Below are 21,377 nucleotides of genomic sequence, written 5' to 3' on the forward strand. Positions count from 1 at the left end.
AACCAGCGACTGGCTTAGGAGAAGCTTCGTCGTCTGTTTTGGACCTCGGTTGCCTGTCTTTTTCTTTGCGTTTTTTGTGAACTTCGGTAGTCGGATGGCTATCCGACGACATTGTATAATTAAATCTTCGGCCAAAATAGCTTAATGCAAAAATCGTACAGACGCTTAATAGTGTGTTGGTTAAATCTAGCACAAAACCGACAAATAGAAATGTAGTGGTCAGGACCTAGGTAAGGAATACAGTAAGAATGAAAGTCCTTATGAGGTATTTGCTTCCCACAAGAAATACAATTATTAACTTTTTCTGACATCGGTCTGGAGCAAGAAAAAAGTTTCCCCAATGGGGTACTTAGCTTTTAATGAAGACTTCGGATCTGAAACTCAAACACGAAAATCTCAGGAGTCGGCCGACTGGCACTTGCGAACTGCTTCTGCTTTGGGCACCGCGCGGCAAGAAAGACTGAAGAAAATGGCGTCGGCTGCATCTTTTATATCCCTGATGAGCTGACATCAGGGAAGAGGCAACAGCAACCGACACAGGACCCAAGACTTTGGAATTCAGGCCGACTGAGGGCAACCTGCCAGCAGGATAACCCTAACGTAATGACTGCAACAGTGAAACATGAAGAACATCAGGCAGAACAAGGATATAGCTTGGGAGATTTACATGTCACCCCTATTCATGAGGGAAAATTTACTAAACTTGGAATACATTTGCAGTTACCCATCCATTCATCACAATTACATCTGAATAAGGTGAGAGAAGTACTTTGCTTCATGTGTAGTAAAAGACCATTCCAAAGAAGTGGAATACTCTGTGATACATCCTGTCCCTCCAGGTGACTCTATTTACTATGCAGAAGAGATTGAGATCCCTTGATTGAGTATTTATGCTACCACTGTACTTGTGACTGTGTAATAGGTCTGACAGGATAGTGTCTGTTGAGACTCTGTATGCATGGCAGAGGTAGCCTCTCAGTACCTGTATGATACTGAGGAGGAAGACAAGATTTTGAGATTGTCCATATAGTTTTATGATTTAGGCCTTTTTTTTCTTTTCTTTTTTTTTTTTTTTTTTTTAAGTAAGGAAGCATTCTGTTCATTCCAGCTGTGATAAGTGTTCGGGCAACAACATACCAAAGGCACTATATTCAATTATCGGTTTAATGAATGCAGTGAACATTGGAATGATTATAACCATGAACCTAGATGCCATAGCTTTAGATACAAGCTATGCAATGGAAAATAATTTCTTACCATAGTGGATGCATGGTGATCACAAGACAGTTTGCTGTTGACACAAGTTCTCAGATCCTAGACTATGGGGATGAATTTACATGGGTGTGTTACCAATAAGACACATGCAAGGGGAGTCATGCTTGCTGAAGGATACAAATATCCATATCATGGAATTTAGCTTTAGGCCATGTTTTTTTTTAACAGCAGCTGTTTGTTTGGGACTGGCCATCTCTTGGATGGTCATGGTGGCCCCTGGAGAATTTATGATGGCACCAAATTTGCAGTCAGCTGCAAACATGGTTAGCCAAACCCTTAACATTAGCTTTGACCTTCAAGAAGTAAAAGCCAAAGAGAAATGTCTTAAAGACTGAACTCTGGAATACACTGCAAAGTGGGAGGACTTTTGGAGGAGACAACACCCACCCTTATTTTTTTCAGTTTTTTTTGTGAGCCAGTTTGTTATACATTGAATTATACAAGCATTTACCAGGTTAAGTTGGAAGGATCTGCCCTTTGATGAATCAGAACTGGCTTGGGTCAACAGTCTGTAGTTTACCTATATCCTTATTTATTTGATCCCATTTAGGACCAAGTTAAGTTACTGTAAGCTGCTTCTACCTTAATTAGAGCACCTCTACCAGTTAATTATATTTCAAAGGTACTGATAAGTCTTTTTTGACTGCGTTTTACATCCTTCATGATATATCAAAAAGTGCAATACTCATGCAAAGTATGCCAACTGGTAGTTGGTGGCTATCTTTTTTATTTTATCTTAAGATTCTGCTATTGTATAACTTATTATATCCTGTCATCTCAGATAACAGACCCAAAAGCTACTCTTGCAAACATTTACATCACAGAAATACCATTTTTCTATCCTAATCCATGTACTATTTCAAAGTTCTGCCTTTGATTTCAGTTCACCTACAAATTTGATTTCATCACCTATAAATTAGCCAACATATTTTCCCCAAAGATAGTGATACATCTTATAATACTGTTCAGTTAAGTCTTACTTACTCACATTTCTACACTTGAACGAAATGCAAGGTTAGCCAGATTGTCTTCTCTCAGGTGCAGCCTCACAACACTTGGTGAACTTGGGCAACTGCCAGATGCTCACAGATAATGAAGTGAAAGTTATGTACTTACCATAACGATAGATCTGTGTTGTCTGTTTCCATCCTTCCTCGATGGATGGGTCTTCTGATCCAATCTTTGAACAGACTTTGGATCCAAAGTTCAGGCTCCTCCCCTTACCCAAAATTCCTTCCTGCTCCTTAAGTTATCACAGATCGAGTTTGCCAAAGCACCAACTACTGGACAAAAGACCCTCTCATCAGAGACCAGAATTCATAAATTTAGAATGTTAACTCATATTCTGTGCTGGAGCTTGAAAAGAATATGAAACAGACCCAAGAAAAGGCATTACAGTCATACCAGAAACCACTAAATAATAAAAGCAAAAACAAGGGAAGTGAGGAGAAGGGCAGGAAGTTAATAAAGGACAGAAGCAGACAACACAGATCTATTGTTATGGTAAGTACATAACTTTTGTATCTGATGTTGTCTCTTCCTTCCACTCCTCAACATATGGCAAAGTCCACAGCTAAGGAAGTCCTTGGGAGGTCGCATGGAAGAATATTCCAGGAGACAGCTGAACCAAAAGTAGCCTTCTCTCTAGGGTGTAAATCCAATTTGTAATGAGAAATGAAGGTGTGTACATTGGACCAAGTGGCTGCAGCCAGACATCATCAATGGAAGCTCTTGAAAAGAAGGCGGTAGAAGCAAGCACAGATCCAGCTGAGTGAGATTTCATGCGTTTCGGTAAAGTAAACCCCTTCACTCTATATACATACAATATGAAGTTGGATAACCATCTAGAAAGAGTCACTTCAGAGACCCCTGTCCGGGTTTGGCTGGTGAGAGAAACAGCTGATCAGATTTTCCAAATTTCTTTGTATGGTGAAGGTAGAAATTGAGCGGACAAAGTACATCCAACAGATGTAGTACATACTCCCCTTTTATTGACAAAATTAGGGAAGAAAACTGGAAGACTGACAGACTGATTTAGTGAAGTTTCCAAAGCTACCACTGGAATAAAGGACAGGTTCTTTTACAATGGCACTCTATCCTTATGAAAGATCAGGTAAGGTGGTTTGCAAGAAAGAGCTAGCAATCCCGATACTCTCCAAGCTAAAGCCATGTATGTGAGGACCACATTAGATGCAAGTTCAAAGGGGGGGGGTCTAGTTAAAGCCTGTAACAAAATGGTGATGTCCTAAGGAGGATCAGGATCCCTATGAGATGGAAAGTACCCATGAGGAAGACACTGGATAAATTAAGGGAAGCGACAGAAGACTGATTTTCTCTATGTGAAAACTAGAAATGGCAGCAAACTGAACTTTATCAGCAGAGTAGCTGGCTCCATTGTGATAAAGGGAAGCCAACAAATCTAAAATGTCTGGAAGTGGTGGCTGAAATGTGGTCCAGAATCCTATAGGAGGTTGAAATAGAAAACCCTTTCCACCTGCTTTTGTAAATCTTACTGGTAGAAGGTCTTTGGGATGAAGTAAGAATGTAGATTACTTGTAAGGAAAGCCTGGACTGACTAGCCATCCACTGGAAGTGGAAAACCCAGCAGTTAACTTGAAGGCTTGAACGTCCAGATGAGGCATCCCAGACGGGTGAGAGAGAAAATCTGGATAGGGATCCAGCATCCAAGGAGGGTCTATCAGAAGAGGCCAGAGGAAGGGAAGCCACACCTGTCAAGGCCAGAAAGATGCAAGCATGACTGTGACCTTCCTTTCTGTGTCTTTCTGGAGGAATTTTGAGATAAGATGAGTAGGGAGAAAAGCATACAGAAGCCCGGGGGGCAAAATGTGGGACAGAGCATACCTTGGGGACTCACCCTCCTGGGCTTTCAAGGCAAATTACCTGCTACACTTCATGCTGTGAGGGGAGTCGAAGAAACTGCAGTATGGGTGACACAAGTCAGAAATTCTGTTATGCTGCAATCAGACTGAAGGCCCACTCATGAGGTAGGACAGACCTGCTCAGCCTGTCTGCAAGAACACTGGATTTCCCTTGGGATGTGTGTTCCCACAAAAATCCAGTCAGAAGATATCATCCATTGCCAGACTCACCTGGTGGCTCGGCATGTCAGGTAGGAGAGTGTTTCCCCCACTTGTTAACGTACCAGACTAGTGACATGCTGTCTATCTAAATGGATATCACTCCTTGAGGAAGGCAGTCCTGGAAGGTCTGCAACCATTAAGAAGACTACCCTTATTTCCAGCACACTGAAAGGAAGACAACCACCAGAAAGGACCATTATCATCCAGGCAGTCAACTGAAGTTAATTGGGGTCAGGATGCATCAAACAATCATGACCTTGTGTCTGGAGATCCATTCAATAAGGAAGCTTGGGGTAATTGTCACTGGCCATTTCTAAAAGAAGGGAGAACCATTGTTGTATGGGCCAGAAGGGAGTCTCCACAATGCTAGAAAGCATGCAGGAACATTCCTGTCTAAGGAAAGGAAAAGATATCTGTATTTTAGGCCTTCTTGCATGGAGTACTGGAGCAGAATCTTGCCAGCTGATTTTCAAGAGTGGAGGCAAATAGGTCTACTTGAGGAACTCCCAACAGATAGATTATATCTTGTAAGGCCACCTGATTTATTTTCCATTCATGAAGGTCTTCCCTTGTCCTGCCCAGCTTGACTGCCACACAATTTTTCTCTTACAGAACACAAGATGTCTGTGAGACTATGCTGTGAAGCTATATCCCACACTAACATGGCTAGTCTTCAAAAGGGGTACAACCTGGTTCCCCCTTGCTTGTTGAAGTATGACATAACTATGGTACTATCTCTAACAACTTCAAGAGGCCCAGGGGGGCCAAAGATATTTCGGAGAGTTAAATGCCTTGATGAGAGTAAGCATCTCTTTTACATTTATGCAATTGCGTCTGTCCTTTGTGTACCAAACACCTTGCACATTTCTCTCTCCTGAAACTGCTCTGCAAGCACAGTCTGAGGCATCTGTGTTGACTGACTACTTTGGGGTAGAGAGGGAGAAGGAAAACCAGGGTTTAGAGAAATTTACTGCCTCCACCAAATGATTTAACTTTTGACAATTTCCAGTACTACAATTTGAAAAGACAAGGGATTTGGTGGTGAGGCCGGAGAGACTTAGAGTATCACTGTATTTTTCCTACATATGGAATCTTGGCAAGGGTATCTTGAGAATCACAGATGCCATGAGATCCAAAATCCTGAGGTATTCCCTCCCAGTGACTAAAGTCTGAGTGAAAAAAACTTAGAAACAGTTCTAAATACAGATCTATTTTTTTTTTCCTGTGGAAGAGAAGTTCTTTGAACTGTGATGTCTAGCTGACACCCCAGGAACACAATCCTGTGTGAACGAACCAAAAAAGACTTCTGAATGTTCTCTTGGAATCCTAGCTTGTGTGAGATCTTTTTCGCCCAAGACAGAGATCCCTGATGCTTTAAAACAGCCTCTGCAAAGATAAGCAAGTCATCTCAATATGGAAAAATGTGGACACCCTGTAGCCTCCAATGAGCTATAAGTAGAACTAGATACTTTGTGAACACTCTTGGTGCAGTGGATAAACCAAAGGGTAAGGCAGAGAACTGATAAAGTAATCCATACCCAAAAAATTAAGAAACTCCATAAGTCTGGATGAAGAGTGATATGATGCTAAGCATCTTTTAAATCTAGTGTTACCGGGAAACTTGAATGGGGAAAAGGAAGTAAGAGGTTGCAAAGTGACATCATTTTGAACTTGGGCACTATCACAAATATGTTTAGGAAAGAAAGATCCAGAACTAGTGTCCAACCATTTTCTCTTTTTGGCACTAAAAACATCCTTGAATAAAATCCTGTCCAAACCTGGGTTACAGGAACTGGTCCTATCCCTTCCTGGGACGGCATGTGCTGAAGTACAGCAGGAAATAAAACTGTCTGGATTGGTAAATAAGGGATCACCCTCTGAAAAGAAGAGATTTCCTCCAACTACAATCTGTACATTTGAAGAATGATCTTCGGAACCCATTTGTCTGAAATTATCTGTTGCCAAAAGAAAAGTTGAGACTCAGACTTTCTTGAAGGGAAAAGGGGTTCCCTGCGAAGCAGAGGGGGAACAAAGGCCCTTAAATATTCCTTCTGACTTGGGACTGTCTTTGGTTTGAGCGGGTGGGCTGATTCCTGAATTCTTATTGGAACTGCCTGCCATTTCTTTTAAAACATTTACCTTTTTTTTTTGGAAAAGAAAAGGAGGGCTGAAAAATCATAGATTACCTGTACCAACTTACCCCTTTTAACCTCTGCAGCTGAGAAAAACTAAATCTCATTTTTCACATCATCTGGGAGATTCTGAGAATGCAGCCAGGCAAACTTCATCAAACAGTGCCAGTGGCCATCGCCCTGGAAAAAGTATCACCAGAGTCATATGTACACTGTAAATGAAGAGTAGTGACTTGTACAATGGAAGAAACTAAATTATTTAAAGCAGACAAAACATTCCTCACTCTTTCATAATTACACTAAACTTTAACACAAAAGTCTGACAATTTAAACTTCTGAAAAATCAAAGTTGAAGAAGCATACAATATTTATCTTCTTGGAACCCCCTTGCTTAGATGTCTTGTTGACCTGCATTTTGTATTTTGTTTTTTGCCAAAACTGGATGACAGGTTAGAGCATCGATTAGAAAATTCCCTGTATCAACTTATCCCTTTCACCATACGTTTTGATCACCACTGCAGTGTGTGTGTGTGTGTGTGTGTGTGTGTGTGTGTCTTTCAGCTTTTCCCGGTTAGGGGTTGCCACAGCAGAACTCCGGTCCGCTAATAAATGGCAGTAGAGTTTTATGTGCTGGCTTGCCGGGCCTAACGCACAACCTTCAACGAAGGAACGCCCATTCACGCATGGCGTCACACAGTAGACGCTCTGAGAATCGAACGGGCAACGTCTAAGTGTGAGGCGACAACGCTACCGCATCACCACCACCGCAGTTTACCACTGCAGTACTGGTGCCAAAAACTATGCAATTATCTAAAGAATTTAAAATCTCATTTTTATTATCAACTGGGAGGTTCTGAGAGAGCTGTAGGGCAACTTCATCAAGAGCACCTGTGGGCATAGCCATGGAAGAAGTATCAATTGACTCATGCATACATGGCAAACTACAACTAGTGACTTGTACGATAGAAGAAACTGAATTATTTAAAGCAGATTTTTCCTGACGAGAAAAAAATGCAGACAAAACATTCCTCATACTTTCACAATTAGTCAGAGCAAACTGACATATGAGCCTGATGATTCAAAATTCTGAAAATCAAAGATGAATAATACACTTTTTTCCATGTTCTTATCCTTGTCAGAAAGAGTAGGATTGGAATTAACCAAATGTTTAGCAGCAGTAAGATTAACTAAAGCCACAGCTTTCTGATTTTAGCCGCTTTTTATTAATTCGGGAGTTTACACGTTATCCCATGTCCCTGTAGTGACTTTTAGTGATATAGTTGTGGTGTGAGAGCACTTATCGGTGTATTCACATTAGTTTTTTAAAGCCACAGCTTTGACACACATGCAACACACACAAACAGTTCTCAAGGAAGGCCAGAAGAATTCTCCAAAGACTTTTTCTTGGCACAATAATACTGCCACCAATTATGTTAAAAAGGGAATCACTAAGGCAACATTTACTGCTATTAGGAGATGGCCTGGTATGTTATCAGTACCCATGGAGCTAGTCTGTCTGATTTAGCAGAGGGCATTTAGGGCCCATTCAGAGGTGATTTTAGGGGAGATAAGGGGGATGAATAAGGAGAAGAAAGTAGGGAAAAGTTGGAAATGAACTTATCAGTGAGCATGTTGATGTCCTTAAGAGATGGAATAGTCAATGTTGTTAGAGAGCAACTCTGTGTAGTTTTGAATATTACTTTTAATATTCCAAAAATAATTTAAAAAAGGTTTTATAATTACCTTTGCAGGAGGTGGCAACATTTAATCAATACTTGGTTTGAAAGTGTTGATCTTATGCCTCAATTTTCTGTTAACTGTTTAAGACTGTTTATACAATGAAGAGACTCGAGTTTACTCCTTACTCTCAGAATACGTTTTATTTTGTTGTCGAGTTTTTAAAAGGTAGGGTTCCCCTACTGAATCTGTTAGACTTCTTTCAGAAGGTAAATGAGGCTTTGGATAATGGCCAAGCAGTACATACACACAGCCTACCTACCTACCTCCAAGCGAAGGCCTTTGATACCATTCCAGAATCTGGTACACTACAGAAAAATCACCAAAAAGTAAAACAACCAGCACTCAATAGTCAGCATGGAAATTTTTTATTTTATAATATAATAAACATCCAAGACGAGAGCAAATTCAACAAATGTAGCTAAACTGTAGCAAAAAACTTTCACCAGTGGAACAGACAGACATAATCCCCCACTCCCTTTAAATAACAACACTCTCCATATCATTGACTGATCAAAGGTATGCATTAAGCCCAGGGGAAAAAGTGCTCCAAATTTAATAATCCATCTTTTCTCTTTTTTGTCTAATATATCATGCCAGCTTGACTTTTCTATTAAACAGAATTATATTTATTATCACAAAATTAAACTTAGCTGTAGGATGCTTAATAGTGTGTTTGTGCAGGGCATTAGATTGCCGAGCACATCTAACATCACTAAGCTGTTCAGAACTGTATGTTTTTAATCGTTGAAAGGTTTGTTCAACATAAAAAGCAGGGCATGTGCATACAGCTAAATAACCCAATCTGACTCAAATTCCATGAACATAAATATCAAATACATGCAAAGTATTATGAGAAGTGAACTGCTGACTCAGTTAGCTGTCCAATGGATTACCTAAGGATTAATTTGTAAATGGATGGGTTTCTCTGCAGTATATACAAAAAACAACCCCCCGCAAGTACAAAATAGGTGCATGGCCAAAATACAACAATTTCCAAAAAATAAAACAGCCAGCAGTCAATATGGAAATTATTTATCTTATTTATAGAGAGAGAGAGAGAGAGAGATATGTGTGTATGTATATATATATATATATATATATATATATATATACATATACACACACACACGCGTAGAAATAGTTATAGTACCATCTGTAAGCTGCTTGTATACCTAGTTGAATTTGTTCAAAAAAGGGTAGGAGGCCTTTTTCCTTAGTTTGAAGTATAAAGGAGGGATGAAAGTTGGGGACGTTGGTACATTATCTGGAGAGTGAGGACTGTTGTTTTGTATGATCAGGTGTAGTGAGTTCTTTAATGAGGTCTGCAGGGATGCAGAGGAAGCAGGAGATATTTGACAATGGTTCTGCATGTTGTCCAGTTAAGCAATTAACTTTTTTTCCCAGAGAAATGTTGGTCTATTGATTACTAAATTTTGTTTAGACTTGATTTTTTTTTTTTTTTTTTGCCATTAGACTGAATGTTTTGCAAGGCTGCAAAACTGGGTGTATTATAAAACATATATGGTGTGGGGTTGTGTTTCCATGCATGCAGGTTTTATCTGCAAGTCTTAAAAGGGCCTTAAGCTTGTATGTTAACCAGGTATTATTGCTGACTTTGCATAGCCTAGTAATTAATGGAAATAATGCATCTTGTACACCTTTGAAATACTGGTAAAGAGTTTAGCTGCATGCTTTTTAAATTTCATGTTCTTAAATGGAAGCTAATAAATTTCACTTGCTGGTATCACAGGCAGTGGTACAGCTGAAAATCTGTGGGCTGACTGAGATTAGCACTTCTGTTTCACAGGGTGATACCATACAAAATTCTAACTCAGATATGTACATCATCAATCTGCTCTGTCAAAAAAGATGGAGACAAATATCAATTCCATGTTACATGAAGACCAGTTTAAATTTGCACTATGAATAAAAGAACAGAATAAATACCAGTTAGACAGTACATTATTTCAGGGATAATGGCTTCCTACAACTACCGAAAAATCTACAAACAGTGCTTCCTTCAAGCTTGACTAACTGTACTGATCTGTAGCATGCTGCCTTTTGGATACATGATAATCACTGTACCATTGCAAAAAGAAAACAAGTTTCAAAGATTCTGGTGTTATGTTGACAAGACACTATGCAAGTCAGCAAGATCACAGAACAGTGGAGTTAAAGAAGTTTTTCTTTTTTGTTTTTTTTTAATCCCTAGGGTTGTGCAATCACAGTAATATGCTTCCAGATCTGGGGGGATACAGGGGGATATGCCCCCATTTTTTTTTTTTTTTTTTTTTTTTTTTTTAACAGTTGGTAGTGTGCTACATCAAAAATAAGAAGTTATGTACCTACCATAACGTTCCATGTTAGTTGTCTTCTCTTGCCTTCTTTCTTGCTTGATGGGTTCGGAGCCGATCCCTCGGCTCCGACTCGGCACTTGCTAAGCTCGAGAGTCACTTTTACCAGCTCGAGGCAGCCCCATATCCCATGATGCAAGGCGGTAAGTACCCAGATCTCGTTTGATGACAAAGGGCAATAGCACCAAGCATAAAACACTTCCCAAAGGAAGAAAGAAAACTTACAGGATGGAAGAAGGACCAGGTCTGAATGGTCTTCAGCATAATAATTTCTTATAACAAGGTCTGTCCAGGCCTGGGGAAGGAGGGAGGGTCGAAGAAAGAAGGAGAGAAGACAACTAACATGGAACGTTATGGTAGGTACATAACTTCTTAATGTTAAGTTGTCAATCTCGCCTTCATTCTTGCTTGATGGGACCGCGTCCCTAGCACCTCTATCCTGGGTGGCTCAATGGAAGAGACTCTTGAGGACTGTAGAGCCAAAACTGGCTCTGTCCCTGGAGGCCAAGTCCAATTTGTAATGGGAAACAAAAGTGTGAGGAATGGCCCAAGTGGCCGCTGCACAAATAGTGTCTAAAGGAAGTCTAGCTTGAAAGGCTGTAGAAGTAGCTAAGCTCCTAGTTGAATGTGCTTTAGGTTTTGAGCACAGCTGTTTTCCCCTGAGCAGATAAATTTCAGAGATGACCGAAGAAAGCCATCTGGACAAGGTCACTTTAGAAACAGGAAGGCCTTTTTTATTATCCGCATAGGAAACAAAAAGTTGATCAGATTTTCTAAATTTTTTTGTTCTGTCCAAATAATATCTGAGTTGACGGTGGACATCAAGATAATGTAGCTTTTGTTCAGCTCTGTCTGAATAGTTTGGGAAAAATACAGGGAGATCAATGGATTGATTCAAATTGGTCTTTGAAGTGACCTTAGGCAAAAAGGTCGGATTAGTTCTCAAAGATACTCTGTCTTTGTGAAAAACCAAATAGGGGGGGTCGAACCGATAGAGCATGAAGTTCAGACACCCTCCTGGCCGATGTAATAGCCACTAGGAATAAAGTTTTCCAAGAAAGAAATTTCAGGGAACAAGAAACAGCTGGCTCGAAGGGGGGAAGAATCAAGGATGTCAGCACTAAATTTAGATCCCACTGAGGAGGAGGATTCCTGATTGGAGGCTTTAGTAGGAAAATTCCTTTCAAGAAGGCCCTGCAGAGCCTATGGGACATAATATTATGATCTGCGATCCCAACATGAAAGTTGGAGATAGCAGCCAATTGAACTCTGACTGTGGAAGAAGAGGAGCCTGCATGAAAAATCTCTGCTAAGAAGTCCAGGACTGCCTGAACAGGGGCAGTGAAAGGATCAATATTCTTGGCCTTAGCCCAATAAGAGAAACGTTTCCATTTGCTTGTATAAATCCTCCTGGTAGAGGATTTTAACGAAGCTACTATGATGTCTCTAACTGGGTTAGAGATCAAAGGAAGCCTGACTAAGGAAGGAAGTGGAGCAACCATGCTGTGAGGTTGAGAGAAGGGATAGACCGGTGCAGCTGACCGGATTGGTGAATCAGAAGATCTGGCACTGGGTCCAGATGCCACGGCTGCACCAAAAGGTGATGATGGAGGAACGGGAACCAAACTTGTCGAGGCCAGTAAGGGGCAATGAGAATCAATTTGGCTCTCAAACGGTAGCTTTCTGGATAACTTGAGGGATCAGAGGAAATGGAGGGAAAGCATAAAGAAGTCCCTGGGGCCAATCCTGGGTCAGAGCGTCTCTGGGGATGGCCTGGTAGAGGGAAGAGACAGAAGAAGTCTGGGCATTTGCTGTTTTGGGGAGTACGCAACATGGACGACCCCATTCCAGAAATATCTCTTCCGCTATAGATTGCTTGAGAGACCACTCGTGAGGCATGAGAATAGCTCTGCTCAATCTGTCCGCTACAATGTTGGTTTTCCCAGGGATATGCGTTGCTACCAGAAACCGATGAGAGGAGATCGCCCATTGCCATAGTCTGAGCGCTTCTCGACACAAGGGGTAGGACTTGGTTCCGCCCTGTTTGTTGATATACCAAACTACAGACATGTTGTCTGTGTGGACTGCAATTGTCCCTACGGAAGAAAGTCGTTGAGGGCTTGCAACGTTAAAAGCACTGCTCTCATCTCCAGGACATTTATGTGCAGATGGTACTCGAACGGCTGCCACGTCCCATGAACCATCCTGCCCTGATAATGACCCCCCCACCCGATCAGGGAGGCATCCGTGGTGACAGTGGCTATCGGGGATGGGGGTACAAAGTACCTGCCTTGGTGAACCTGAGGAGATGTGATCCACCAAGCAAGATGATCTTTGCAAGTCTGTGTCACCAGAATCTGGTGACGCATTGGAAGTTGTTGGTACGACCACTGTGTGAACAGCATCCACTGAAGAAGGCGCATGTAGAATCGAGCCAGGGGAAGAAGAGTAATGGCCGCAGCCATGAGGCCTAATACCTTTAGAACCATTCTGGCCTGTACTTTCTTGTTGGCCAGAATGATCCTGACATGACTCTGAATGTCTGAAACTCTTTGATCTGTAAGGGTAGCTGACATCCGAACAGTGTTTAAGTTTGCGCCTATGAAAGTAATAGACTGGCAGGGCGATAAGGATGACTTTTCAAGTTGATCGAGATGCCCAAATGAGAACAAAGACTTATTGTGTAATCCCTGGCTTGAATAAGCTGATGCCTGGTGGTGGCTGACAGGAGCCAGTCGTCGAGATACGGAAACACCTGGAATCCTTGACGTCTCAGGTGAGCCGTGACCACTGCCATGCATTTGGTGAACACTCTGGGGGCTGTAGTGAGACCAAAGGGCAGGGCTCTGAACTGGAAATGACTGGACCCCAGCCGAAGCGGAGAAATCTCCTGGAGCGTCTGTGAATTTTGATGTGATAGTATGCATCCTGAAGATCTATTGAGCACATCCAGTTGTCCTTCTGTAAGAAGGGCAGAATTGACTGAAGAGTGACCATTCGGAATCTTGTCTTCCTCACAGACTTGTTGAGTCTGCTGAGATCCAATATTGGTCTCCAGTCTCCGTCTTTTGGGGACCAAAAGAACCTTGAGTAGATTCCGGCTCTGAATGGTCTGTAGTAACTGGCTGAATGGCTCTTTTGCAGTAGTTTTGAGACTTCTAACTCTGCAATTTCCCTTAGACCGGGTGGTACATCTGGAAGGGAATTTGAGGGGAAAGGACTTTCCTCGAAAGGAATTATGTAACCCTTGGATATGATCGACTGTACCCATCTGTCTTGAGTGAGGGAATGCCAGGCTTCTGGGTACAGTGATAATCTTCCCCCGACTGCCTCCAAGGAGGGACAGCCGGGCAACATCTCAGGGATGCTGAAAGGGCTTGTCAGAGAGAGGCTCTCTGTTTCCCTGGTTTTTTGGACCCCTCTGCCTCTAGAGCGGCGTCTGTTGTTGTTACCCCCTCTGCCTCTAGGGGTAAACTGACCACGTGAATCCGGCGTGACTCCTTGGGATTTGCGGAACCACATTTTGCCACCTTTCTGTCCTTTGGGGTAAGGTCTAGAAGGGGTGGAAAAACGGACTCCTACAGCAGAAAGAGTCTTGCCGTCCTGCTCACACCTGGTCAAAGTTTCCTTCACCTGAGGGCCAAACAAAGCTGACCCATCAAAGGGAGAATTTGTGAAGGATGCCTTAAAGGTATCTGCAAAGTCACATAGCCGCATCCAGGCTTGGCGTCTAAGAGCCACACCTGCACCTGCGGCCCTACTCGCTCCATCAGCAGCATATGATATTAGCCGCATGGAGGAGTTTGCAATGGAATTAAGGGTTCCTAGCTGCGAAGCAATTTTTTCTTGAGCCCCTGCAGCTGTAGGATCCTGTACTACTTCACCCAGCTCCTTAAGGATATCCCTCTGGAGTCTGGTGAAGTGACATAGGTAATTCAGCGAACGCATAGCAAAGGTCGCTGAGGAAAACATCCGCTTACCGTACCTATCCATGGTCCTAGAGTCCTTATTAGGAGGATGGACGGCACGGAAGGATCTGCAAGTTCCTTCTTGGTGGCAGCAGCCACCACCATGGCATCAGCGGGACACCCTTAGTGAGGAATTGCTTGTCACACGGGCAGTGATAAATTTTGAAGGCCTCCTAGGGACTGGCTCTACAGAGTCAGGAGCAGCCCACGCCTTCGGGCAATAACCTGCATAAGGGGTCGAAGGCGGAGACACCCAGGAGGTGGAGGGCCGAGATCCAAACGCCTCTAGGTATACTGACTCATCCTCAGAGGGATTATTGGTGGGCCAGTTTCCCCTCTGTCTAAGGAGTTCTAGGATGTCTGAGAAGGAGACATCCTCAGAGGGGATCTTGGGGATCCCTCTGACTCATCAAAGTCAGTATCTGAAGTGATAGACTCGGGGAGTCTACGTGTTTCCTCTTACAAGTCCTCTTCCTAGGAGGATCTCCCGAAACATCAGGAGAATCCTCGGAAGAGGGGAAATTCCCAATGGGGAAACCTGAGGCGGAGGATCTCTGGGTCCTGTAGCAAGAGAAGTGGCAGAGATGTCAACAGGCACTATAGAGGGAGGAGCTAAGGGAACAGACTGCTGGCTGATACCAGTGGCCAGCACACTCTTCATCACCTCGAATGCTCCCTCCCAGGCAGGTCCGAGAGAACCCGTTCAAGAGCTAGGAACTCCAGGGACCACCGAAGGGAAGTCTCCGAGGCAGATGTCGGAGCCGAGCTCACCAAGGCCGAGGCTCCAAGGGGAAGAGCGGGTTCGGACAAGGGTCCGATGCCACTCACCCCCTCGGAGGAGACCATGGAAGCCCGACCACGAATCCCTCTAAGGAAGGTCTCAAGAGGAGATAAGAGTAGAGGCTGAAGGGACAGAAGGGGTATCCGTCCCCAGCCGTAGCAGTAACCATTCCGAAGACTCCAACTCCAAGCTCTGGGGTAGAGTTGAAGGAGGAACTGTAACGGGTAGACCAATAGTCGCCTGTTGAGACGGACTATGTAACATTTGGGCCAGTGCCTGTGACTTAAGTAATCTACTGACCACTCTCTCTAAGTCATGGTCCAAAGCCTGGATGACCTTGAAGATCGGCTCCGATGGCTCCGTTCGAGAGGAGTGGTGAAGCCAGAGCCGAAAGTATCGGCTCCAAGGAAGGAGACCTCGACCTCTTCCTCGAAGGAGCCATCGGAACCGATGAAACTATTGAACCTGTCGGAGCCGACAACTTATCGGAGCCGACAGGTAGCCTCGATGCATCGGCTCCAGTCGGAGCCGATACAGCCACAAAAGTAACGGTGTCGGAGCCGATTGGAGCCGACACCGATGCCTGTGCCACATGGTGGTCGGAGCCGATCGGAGCCGACACCGAAGTGGTCGATGCAGAATCGGCACCGATAGCCATCGGTGCCGAAGGCTTGGTTAAGCCAGAATCGGCTCCAGCCAGAGCCGATCTCGACTCAGAACGAGTCGGAGCCGAGGCCGCAGGCTTTGACACAGAAGCCTGGGCCTTGGAAGACTTGGCAGTCTTAGGTGGAGCCGACTTAGCCGGAGAGCCCTCCGGCTTAAGAAGGCCCCTGAGTATTAATTTGTTTCTTCTTTCCTGCAGGACTCTCTGGCTGAAAGAATGACATATAGCACAGGAGTCCTGCAGGTGAAGAGACCCCAGGCAATAAAGGCAAGAAGTGTGACCGTCTGTCAGAGACATCTTCTGACAGCACGAGTCACACTTCTTAAAGCCTGAGACCCTTTCTTTTGACATGGTGTAACACAAGCACACACACACACCAGTCAAAGAATTTAAATTTAAATATACCAAAAAGGTATAACTACAAACACACACACACCCTAACGGGGGGGGGGGGGGGGATGGGATGGGTAAAGTCTGACTAAAAAAATAATAAGAGACAGACAAATTTCTGTCAGAAACAGTTTAAAACTAAATAAAAACTAACAATAAGGGGTTTTTAAGTTAAAAGGGGCTAAAATAGCGAATTAGTAAATCACTTACCAGGAGCTGGTAAAAGGAGGACCTCATAAGCGAAGCGGCAAACGAGATCTGGGTACTTACCGCCTTGCATCATGGGATATGGGGCTGCCTCGAGCTGGTAAAAGTGACTCTCGAGCTTAGCAAGTGCCGAGTCGGAGCCGAGGGATCGGCTCCGAACCCATCAAGCAAGAATGAAGGCGAGATTGACAACTTAACATCATATTTTCAATAGATGCTTCTTGAAATTAAGGTTTTATGGTTAGCCATAAACATGCTGCCTCTTCACTATAGTTAGTTAATTTGGACACACCATTCTTTTTACGGATTTTATGAAAGAAAACCAAATCACAACAAACCAAAAAGCATATAATCAGTAAGCTACCAAAATTCATACATTTATCTGACCAGTGCCTTACCTGGAAAACTCTACAAAGGGTCTGACGTGATAGCTTATTCTGGGTCACTGAAAACAGCCTTGATAGTGGTTTCAGGAATTCTCTGGCATTCAAACAGCTCTTCAGCAGGTTCTGCACAGTTTCTAGGATATTGACCTCAGTATCCTAAAAATGCAGCACACAAAGCATTACCAAATGCAAATCCATTCTTTCAGAGTAATCACAATTTCTAATGCTTTCGACCCTTTCCTTTGATTTTACACTAAGAACAAAAATGATAAGTTTGACTGTACAACAAGCATACCTGAATGCAAATAAAAACAACAAAAGGCCAGATGCATTGTGAGCAAATGGTGCAAAAAAGCATCCTTAAAAAGACAGATAAGCCCTAGCTTCCTCAGAGGTACCACACACCAGTGATCCTAGGAAAAAAGTTCTAACCAGTTGTAAGGAACCATTAAATAGGTGAATGGGGTCAAGGCAACAACATGTAACTAGTTTATTTATTTGAAAATATTGTGCGACATGGGATAAATACAAAATAAATTCAGCAAACAGAAGGGAAATCAGAAAATGTGGGCATTGCAGCAAAGAACTGCTAAATGAGAAAAGAAGGGTGCTTCATTTAAACAAACATCTTTGGCTTTATGCATGGAATTTCTGAGAAAGCTATCTTACCACATAGCTAATTGTGTGTTTTAACTTTACTTCATGGTGTCAGACAGAAAACCAGAAATGCAGATCGTAGTATGTTTGATGTGAGACTAGGCTATGTCAATGTAAATTGAACACCAACATAAGCTATATTTGTTAGTAGGTATACCTGAAAATCTCTGGTCTCTTTATGGTTTCTCAGTAGTCAGGAAATTGTATGTGTGATCCAGCAACCAGTGGAGAGTTTTGGCCGGCTTTTTAAAGCAGTTTAAGTGTCAACTATGCCTTCTTTGGCTGTCCCACACTTATTAATGACATCAGAACATGCCACAAAAATGGGCAAGATGGACACTCCCCTCTTCTCATTTTTCTTATCTTGAAACAAGCAAAGCCAAAGCCAGAGATCAAGAATGAGAACATTTTCCTCTTCAAAAAACAGGTTACAAAACCTGAACCAAGAAAAGAAAGTACAGTTGTGTACACTTACCAGAAATGTAGATGTTCGAGTGTATTCACTGTTGCAGTCATCACATTTGGGCTATCTGCCTGCAGGTAGCCATCAGCCGGCCTGAATACCAGAGTCTTTGATTCCTGTGTCAGATGCTCTCTTTTCTTCCATGATGTCAAGTCGTCAGGGGTATAAAACACTCAGCCGACACCATTACATCAGTTTTTCTTGCCCCGGATGTCAGGTGCCCCCACAATGGGAAGCAATTATATATTATGGTACACCTCCATCAAAAAGCAAATACACCAGAAAGCTTAAATACACCAAAGAAGAAGGAAGGGTAGAGCCAAGAGAAGTCAGGGGGTTGGAGGGAGGGTAACCAGGACTGCAACAGCGAATACACTTGAACACCTACATTTATGGTAAGTGTACACAACTGTACTATGTTCTTTGTGTTTCACTGTTGCAGTCATCACATTTGGATGGATTCCCAAAGCTAAGGAAGGGAGGAGGAAGTTAGAGAGCATTAGGGCCAGCTATTAAGCACTGCAAGACTGCACTGGCAAAACCAGCTCTGGATTTAGAAAAAAAAGGCATGTGGTAATGCTTGGGGAAGGTATGAACAGAGCTCCAGGTAAGCAGCTTCTAGGATGTCCCTGGTATGGACTCCTCTGAGAAAGGCTGCAGAGGTAGATGCAACCCTGGTGGAATGTGATCTTATTCCCTGTGGGGTAGGTTTTCCATGGTGCTTATAGCAGAAATGAATGCAATGGGCTATCCATTTAGAAATGGTTTGCTTTGAAATGGCCTTCCCCTCTGCCCCTGCAGCAAAGCCCACTAGCAGCTGTTCAGATTTTCTGAGAGGCTTAGTCCTGTCCAAGTAAATCTAAGTTGTCTGTGCACATCCAGAGAGTGCAGTATTCGTTCTCCTTTGTTTTGTGGGTTAGAGAAAAAGGTAGGCAAATGGATGGACTGATTTAGGGCCACACTAGACACCACCTTGGGCATAAAGGAAGGATTGGTCCTCAGGGAAACCCTGTCTGCATGGAAGATAATGAAGGGTTCCACTGTCATAAGGGCCTGTAATTCACACACTCTTCTTGCTGAAGTGATGCCTAGAAGGAAGGCTGTTTTCCAAGAAAGAAATTTCAACTCTGCAGTTGCAGCTGGCTCAAAGGGAGGGAGAGTGAGCTTTTCCAATACAAAGTTAAGGTCCCAGGCTGGAGTAGGGGCTCTCCTTGGGGAGGGGTCTTAAATTTTTGGCCTCCTCTAAGGAACTGCTTTAGCAGGGGGTGAGGAAAGAAGGGTGGCTCAGTATTATAATGTGCTGAAATGGCAGAAATATGAATTTTAATTGACGAGAAGGATAGGCCCTTGTGGAGCATTTCTGTTAAGTATTGAAGAATATGAGGTAAGCTGGGCACCGTTGTGCCCATCCCCCGAGTCTGGCTCCAGGAACAGTATCTTTTCCACTTTTCAGCATAGAATTTTCTAGTACTGGGCCTCCTTGCCTCCAGAATGACATCTAGCACTTGCTTACTGAGGGATGGTATTGGAGCGCTCAAGGAATTAGCCAGGCTGCAAGGTTCAGGGTTTGAAGCTGAGGGTGCAGAACCTGGCCCGCCTGCTGGGACAGGGAAGAGGTCTGAGGCAGGTGTCATGGTTCCAATAGTGTCATACTGCGCAAGAGGGGATACCAGTGCTGGCATGGCCAGTCTGGTGCAATCAGTATTGTCCTTGGCTTGTCCTGTTTGACCTTTTGCAGAACCTTCGAGAGGAGAGGGAGAAAGGCATAAACTGAGAGGCTTTCCCAGGTAAATGACAGGGCATCCACTTTCCATGGTTGACTGTGGGAAGTCCTTGTGCAGAATTTGTCCAATTGGTAGTTGTGAGGGGAGGCAAACAGGTCTACCTCTGGCGTCCCCCATTTGTTCCTGAAGATGGTTGAATATTTTTGGTTCCAGTTTCCATTCGTGTTGGTCCATGATATTTCTGCTTAGGTCGTCTGCCAGTGAATTTAGCTTGCCTGGCAGGAATTGAGATTGCAGGTGCACTTGGTAGCTCAAGGCTGTGTTCCACAGAGCCATGGCTAGTCTGCAGAGAGGGTACGGGTGGGCTCCCCCCTGGTTGTTTATGTACCACATAACCGTGGTGTTGTCTGTCTTTACCAATAATTGTCGTGGAAGAATGCGGTCTTTGAAGACTGTCAGGGAATTCTGTACAGCTAACACTTTGTTTTGGTTGATATGCAGGTGTATCTGTCTCAGGTTCCATTTGCTCTGTATGCACTGCCCTGCCAAGTGAGCCCCCCATGCATAGTCTGATGCATCTGCTGTTAGGATTTGGACGGCAGGGGGTAGAGTGAAAGGGAGCCCCTTGTTGTGGTAGCAGGCCTCTGCACACCAAAGGAACTCTGTTTTTATACAAGGAATGATAGGAATTATTGATTCCAGGTCCTCAGAATGTTGACACCATAGGCTTTTTAGATACCATTGTAGTTTCCTCATATGCAGTCTTGCATATGGAATTAGTAGAATGCAAGAGGCCATGTACCCCATGGCTTGCAGAATTTTCCTTGCAGATAGCTGGGTCTTTGTGGCCAATAGTTTGAAGTAGGCTGTCAAGTAAACTTGTTTCTCTGGAGTGAGGAAAGCCATCTAGGAAGTTGTGTTCAAGCTTGCTTCCAGGAATACAATCTGTTGGCAGGGTACTAGGTGAGATTTCTTTTTGTTTATGGTGTACCCTAGAGAGGTTAGAAGTTTCTTTACGAATGCTAGATGTTTTAATAAGTCCTGGCTTTCTGCCTGAATCAGACAATCGTCCAAGTATGGATATATTTGAATTTTTCTCTGCCTGCAAAATGCAATGGCTGTAGCTAGACACTTTGTGAATACCCTGGGCACCGTAGATAAGCCAAAGGGAAGTGCAGATAACTGATCGTGCATAGAGCCTGCCCTGAAGCGTAGGTATTTCCTGAAAGATTCCCTTATAGAATGTGCAGGTCTAAGGTTGCCAACCAGGCATCTTTGCCTAGCATAGGAAGCAGCTGTTGAAGCATTAGCATTTTGAATTTTGGGATTACCAAAAAGGTGTTTAGAATAAAGAGGTCCAAAATAGGATGTCAGGAGCTGTCTTTTCTGGGTACCACAAAAAGTCTTGAATAAAAACCTTGTCCCCTTTTCTTTTGCTGGGACAGGTTGAATAGCCTTGATACTTAGAAGAGAGAGAACCTGCTGTTGGGCCTCTGCCCACTGATTTGGGAGTAGGTCCGGCCAACCGTTTGGGG

At 43.4% G+C, this 21,377-nt stretch overlaps 1 protein-coding gene across 1 annotated transcript in view; it reads right to left on the bottom strand.

Annotated features, from left to right (window-relative positions):
* The window catches only part of UTP20 (UTP20 small subunit processome component), a gene marked incomplete in the record, with an annotated part of 2,478,305 nt that overhangs the window by 766,405 nt on the left and 1,690,523 nt on the right, over positions 1–21,377 (bottom strand). Inside the window, 1 exon segment of the mRNA XM_044087776.1 lies at positions 17,011–17,154. Coding sequence (XP_043943711.1) covers positions 17,011–17,154 — 144 coding nt within the window.

The sequence above is a fragment of the Protopterus annectens genome, chromosome 11.part0, assembly GCF_019279795.1.
Source record: "Protopterus annectens isolate FY-2018-M chromosome 11.part0, PAN1.0, whole genome shotgun sequence".
Classification (NCBI taxonomy): domain Eukaryota; kingdom Metazoa; phylum Chordata; order Ceratodontiformes; family Protopteridae; genus Protopterus; species Protopterus annectens.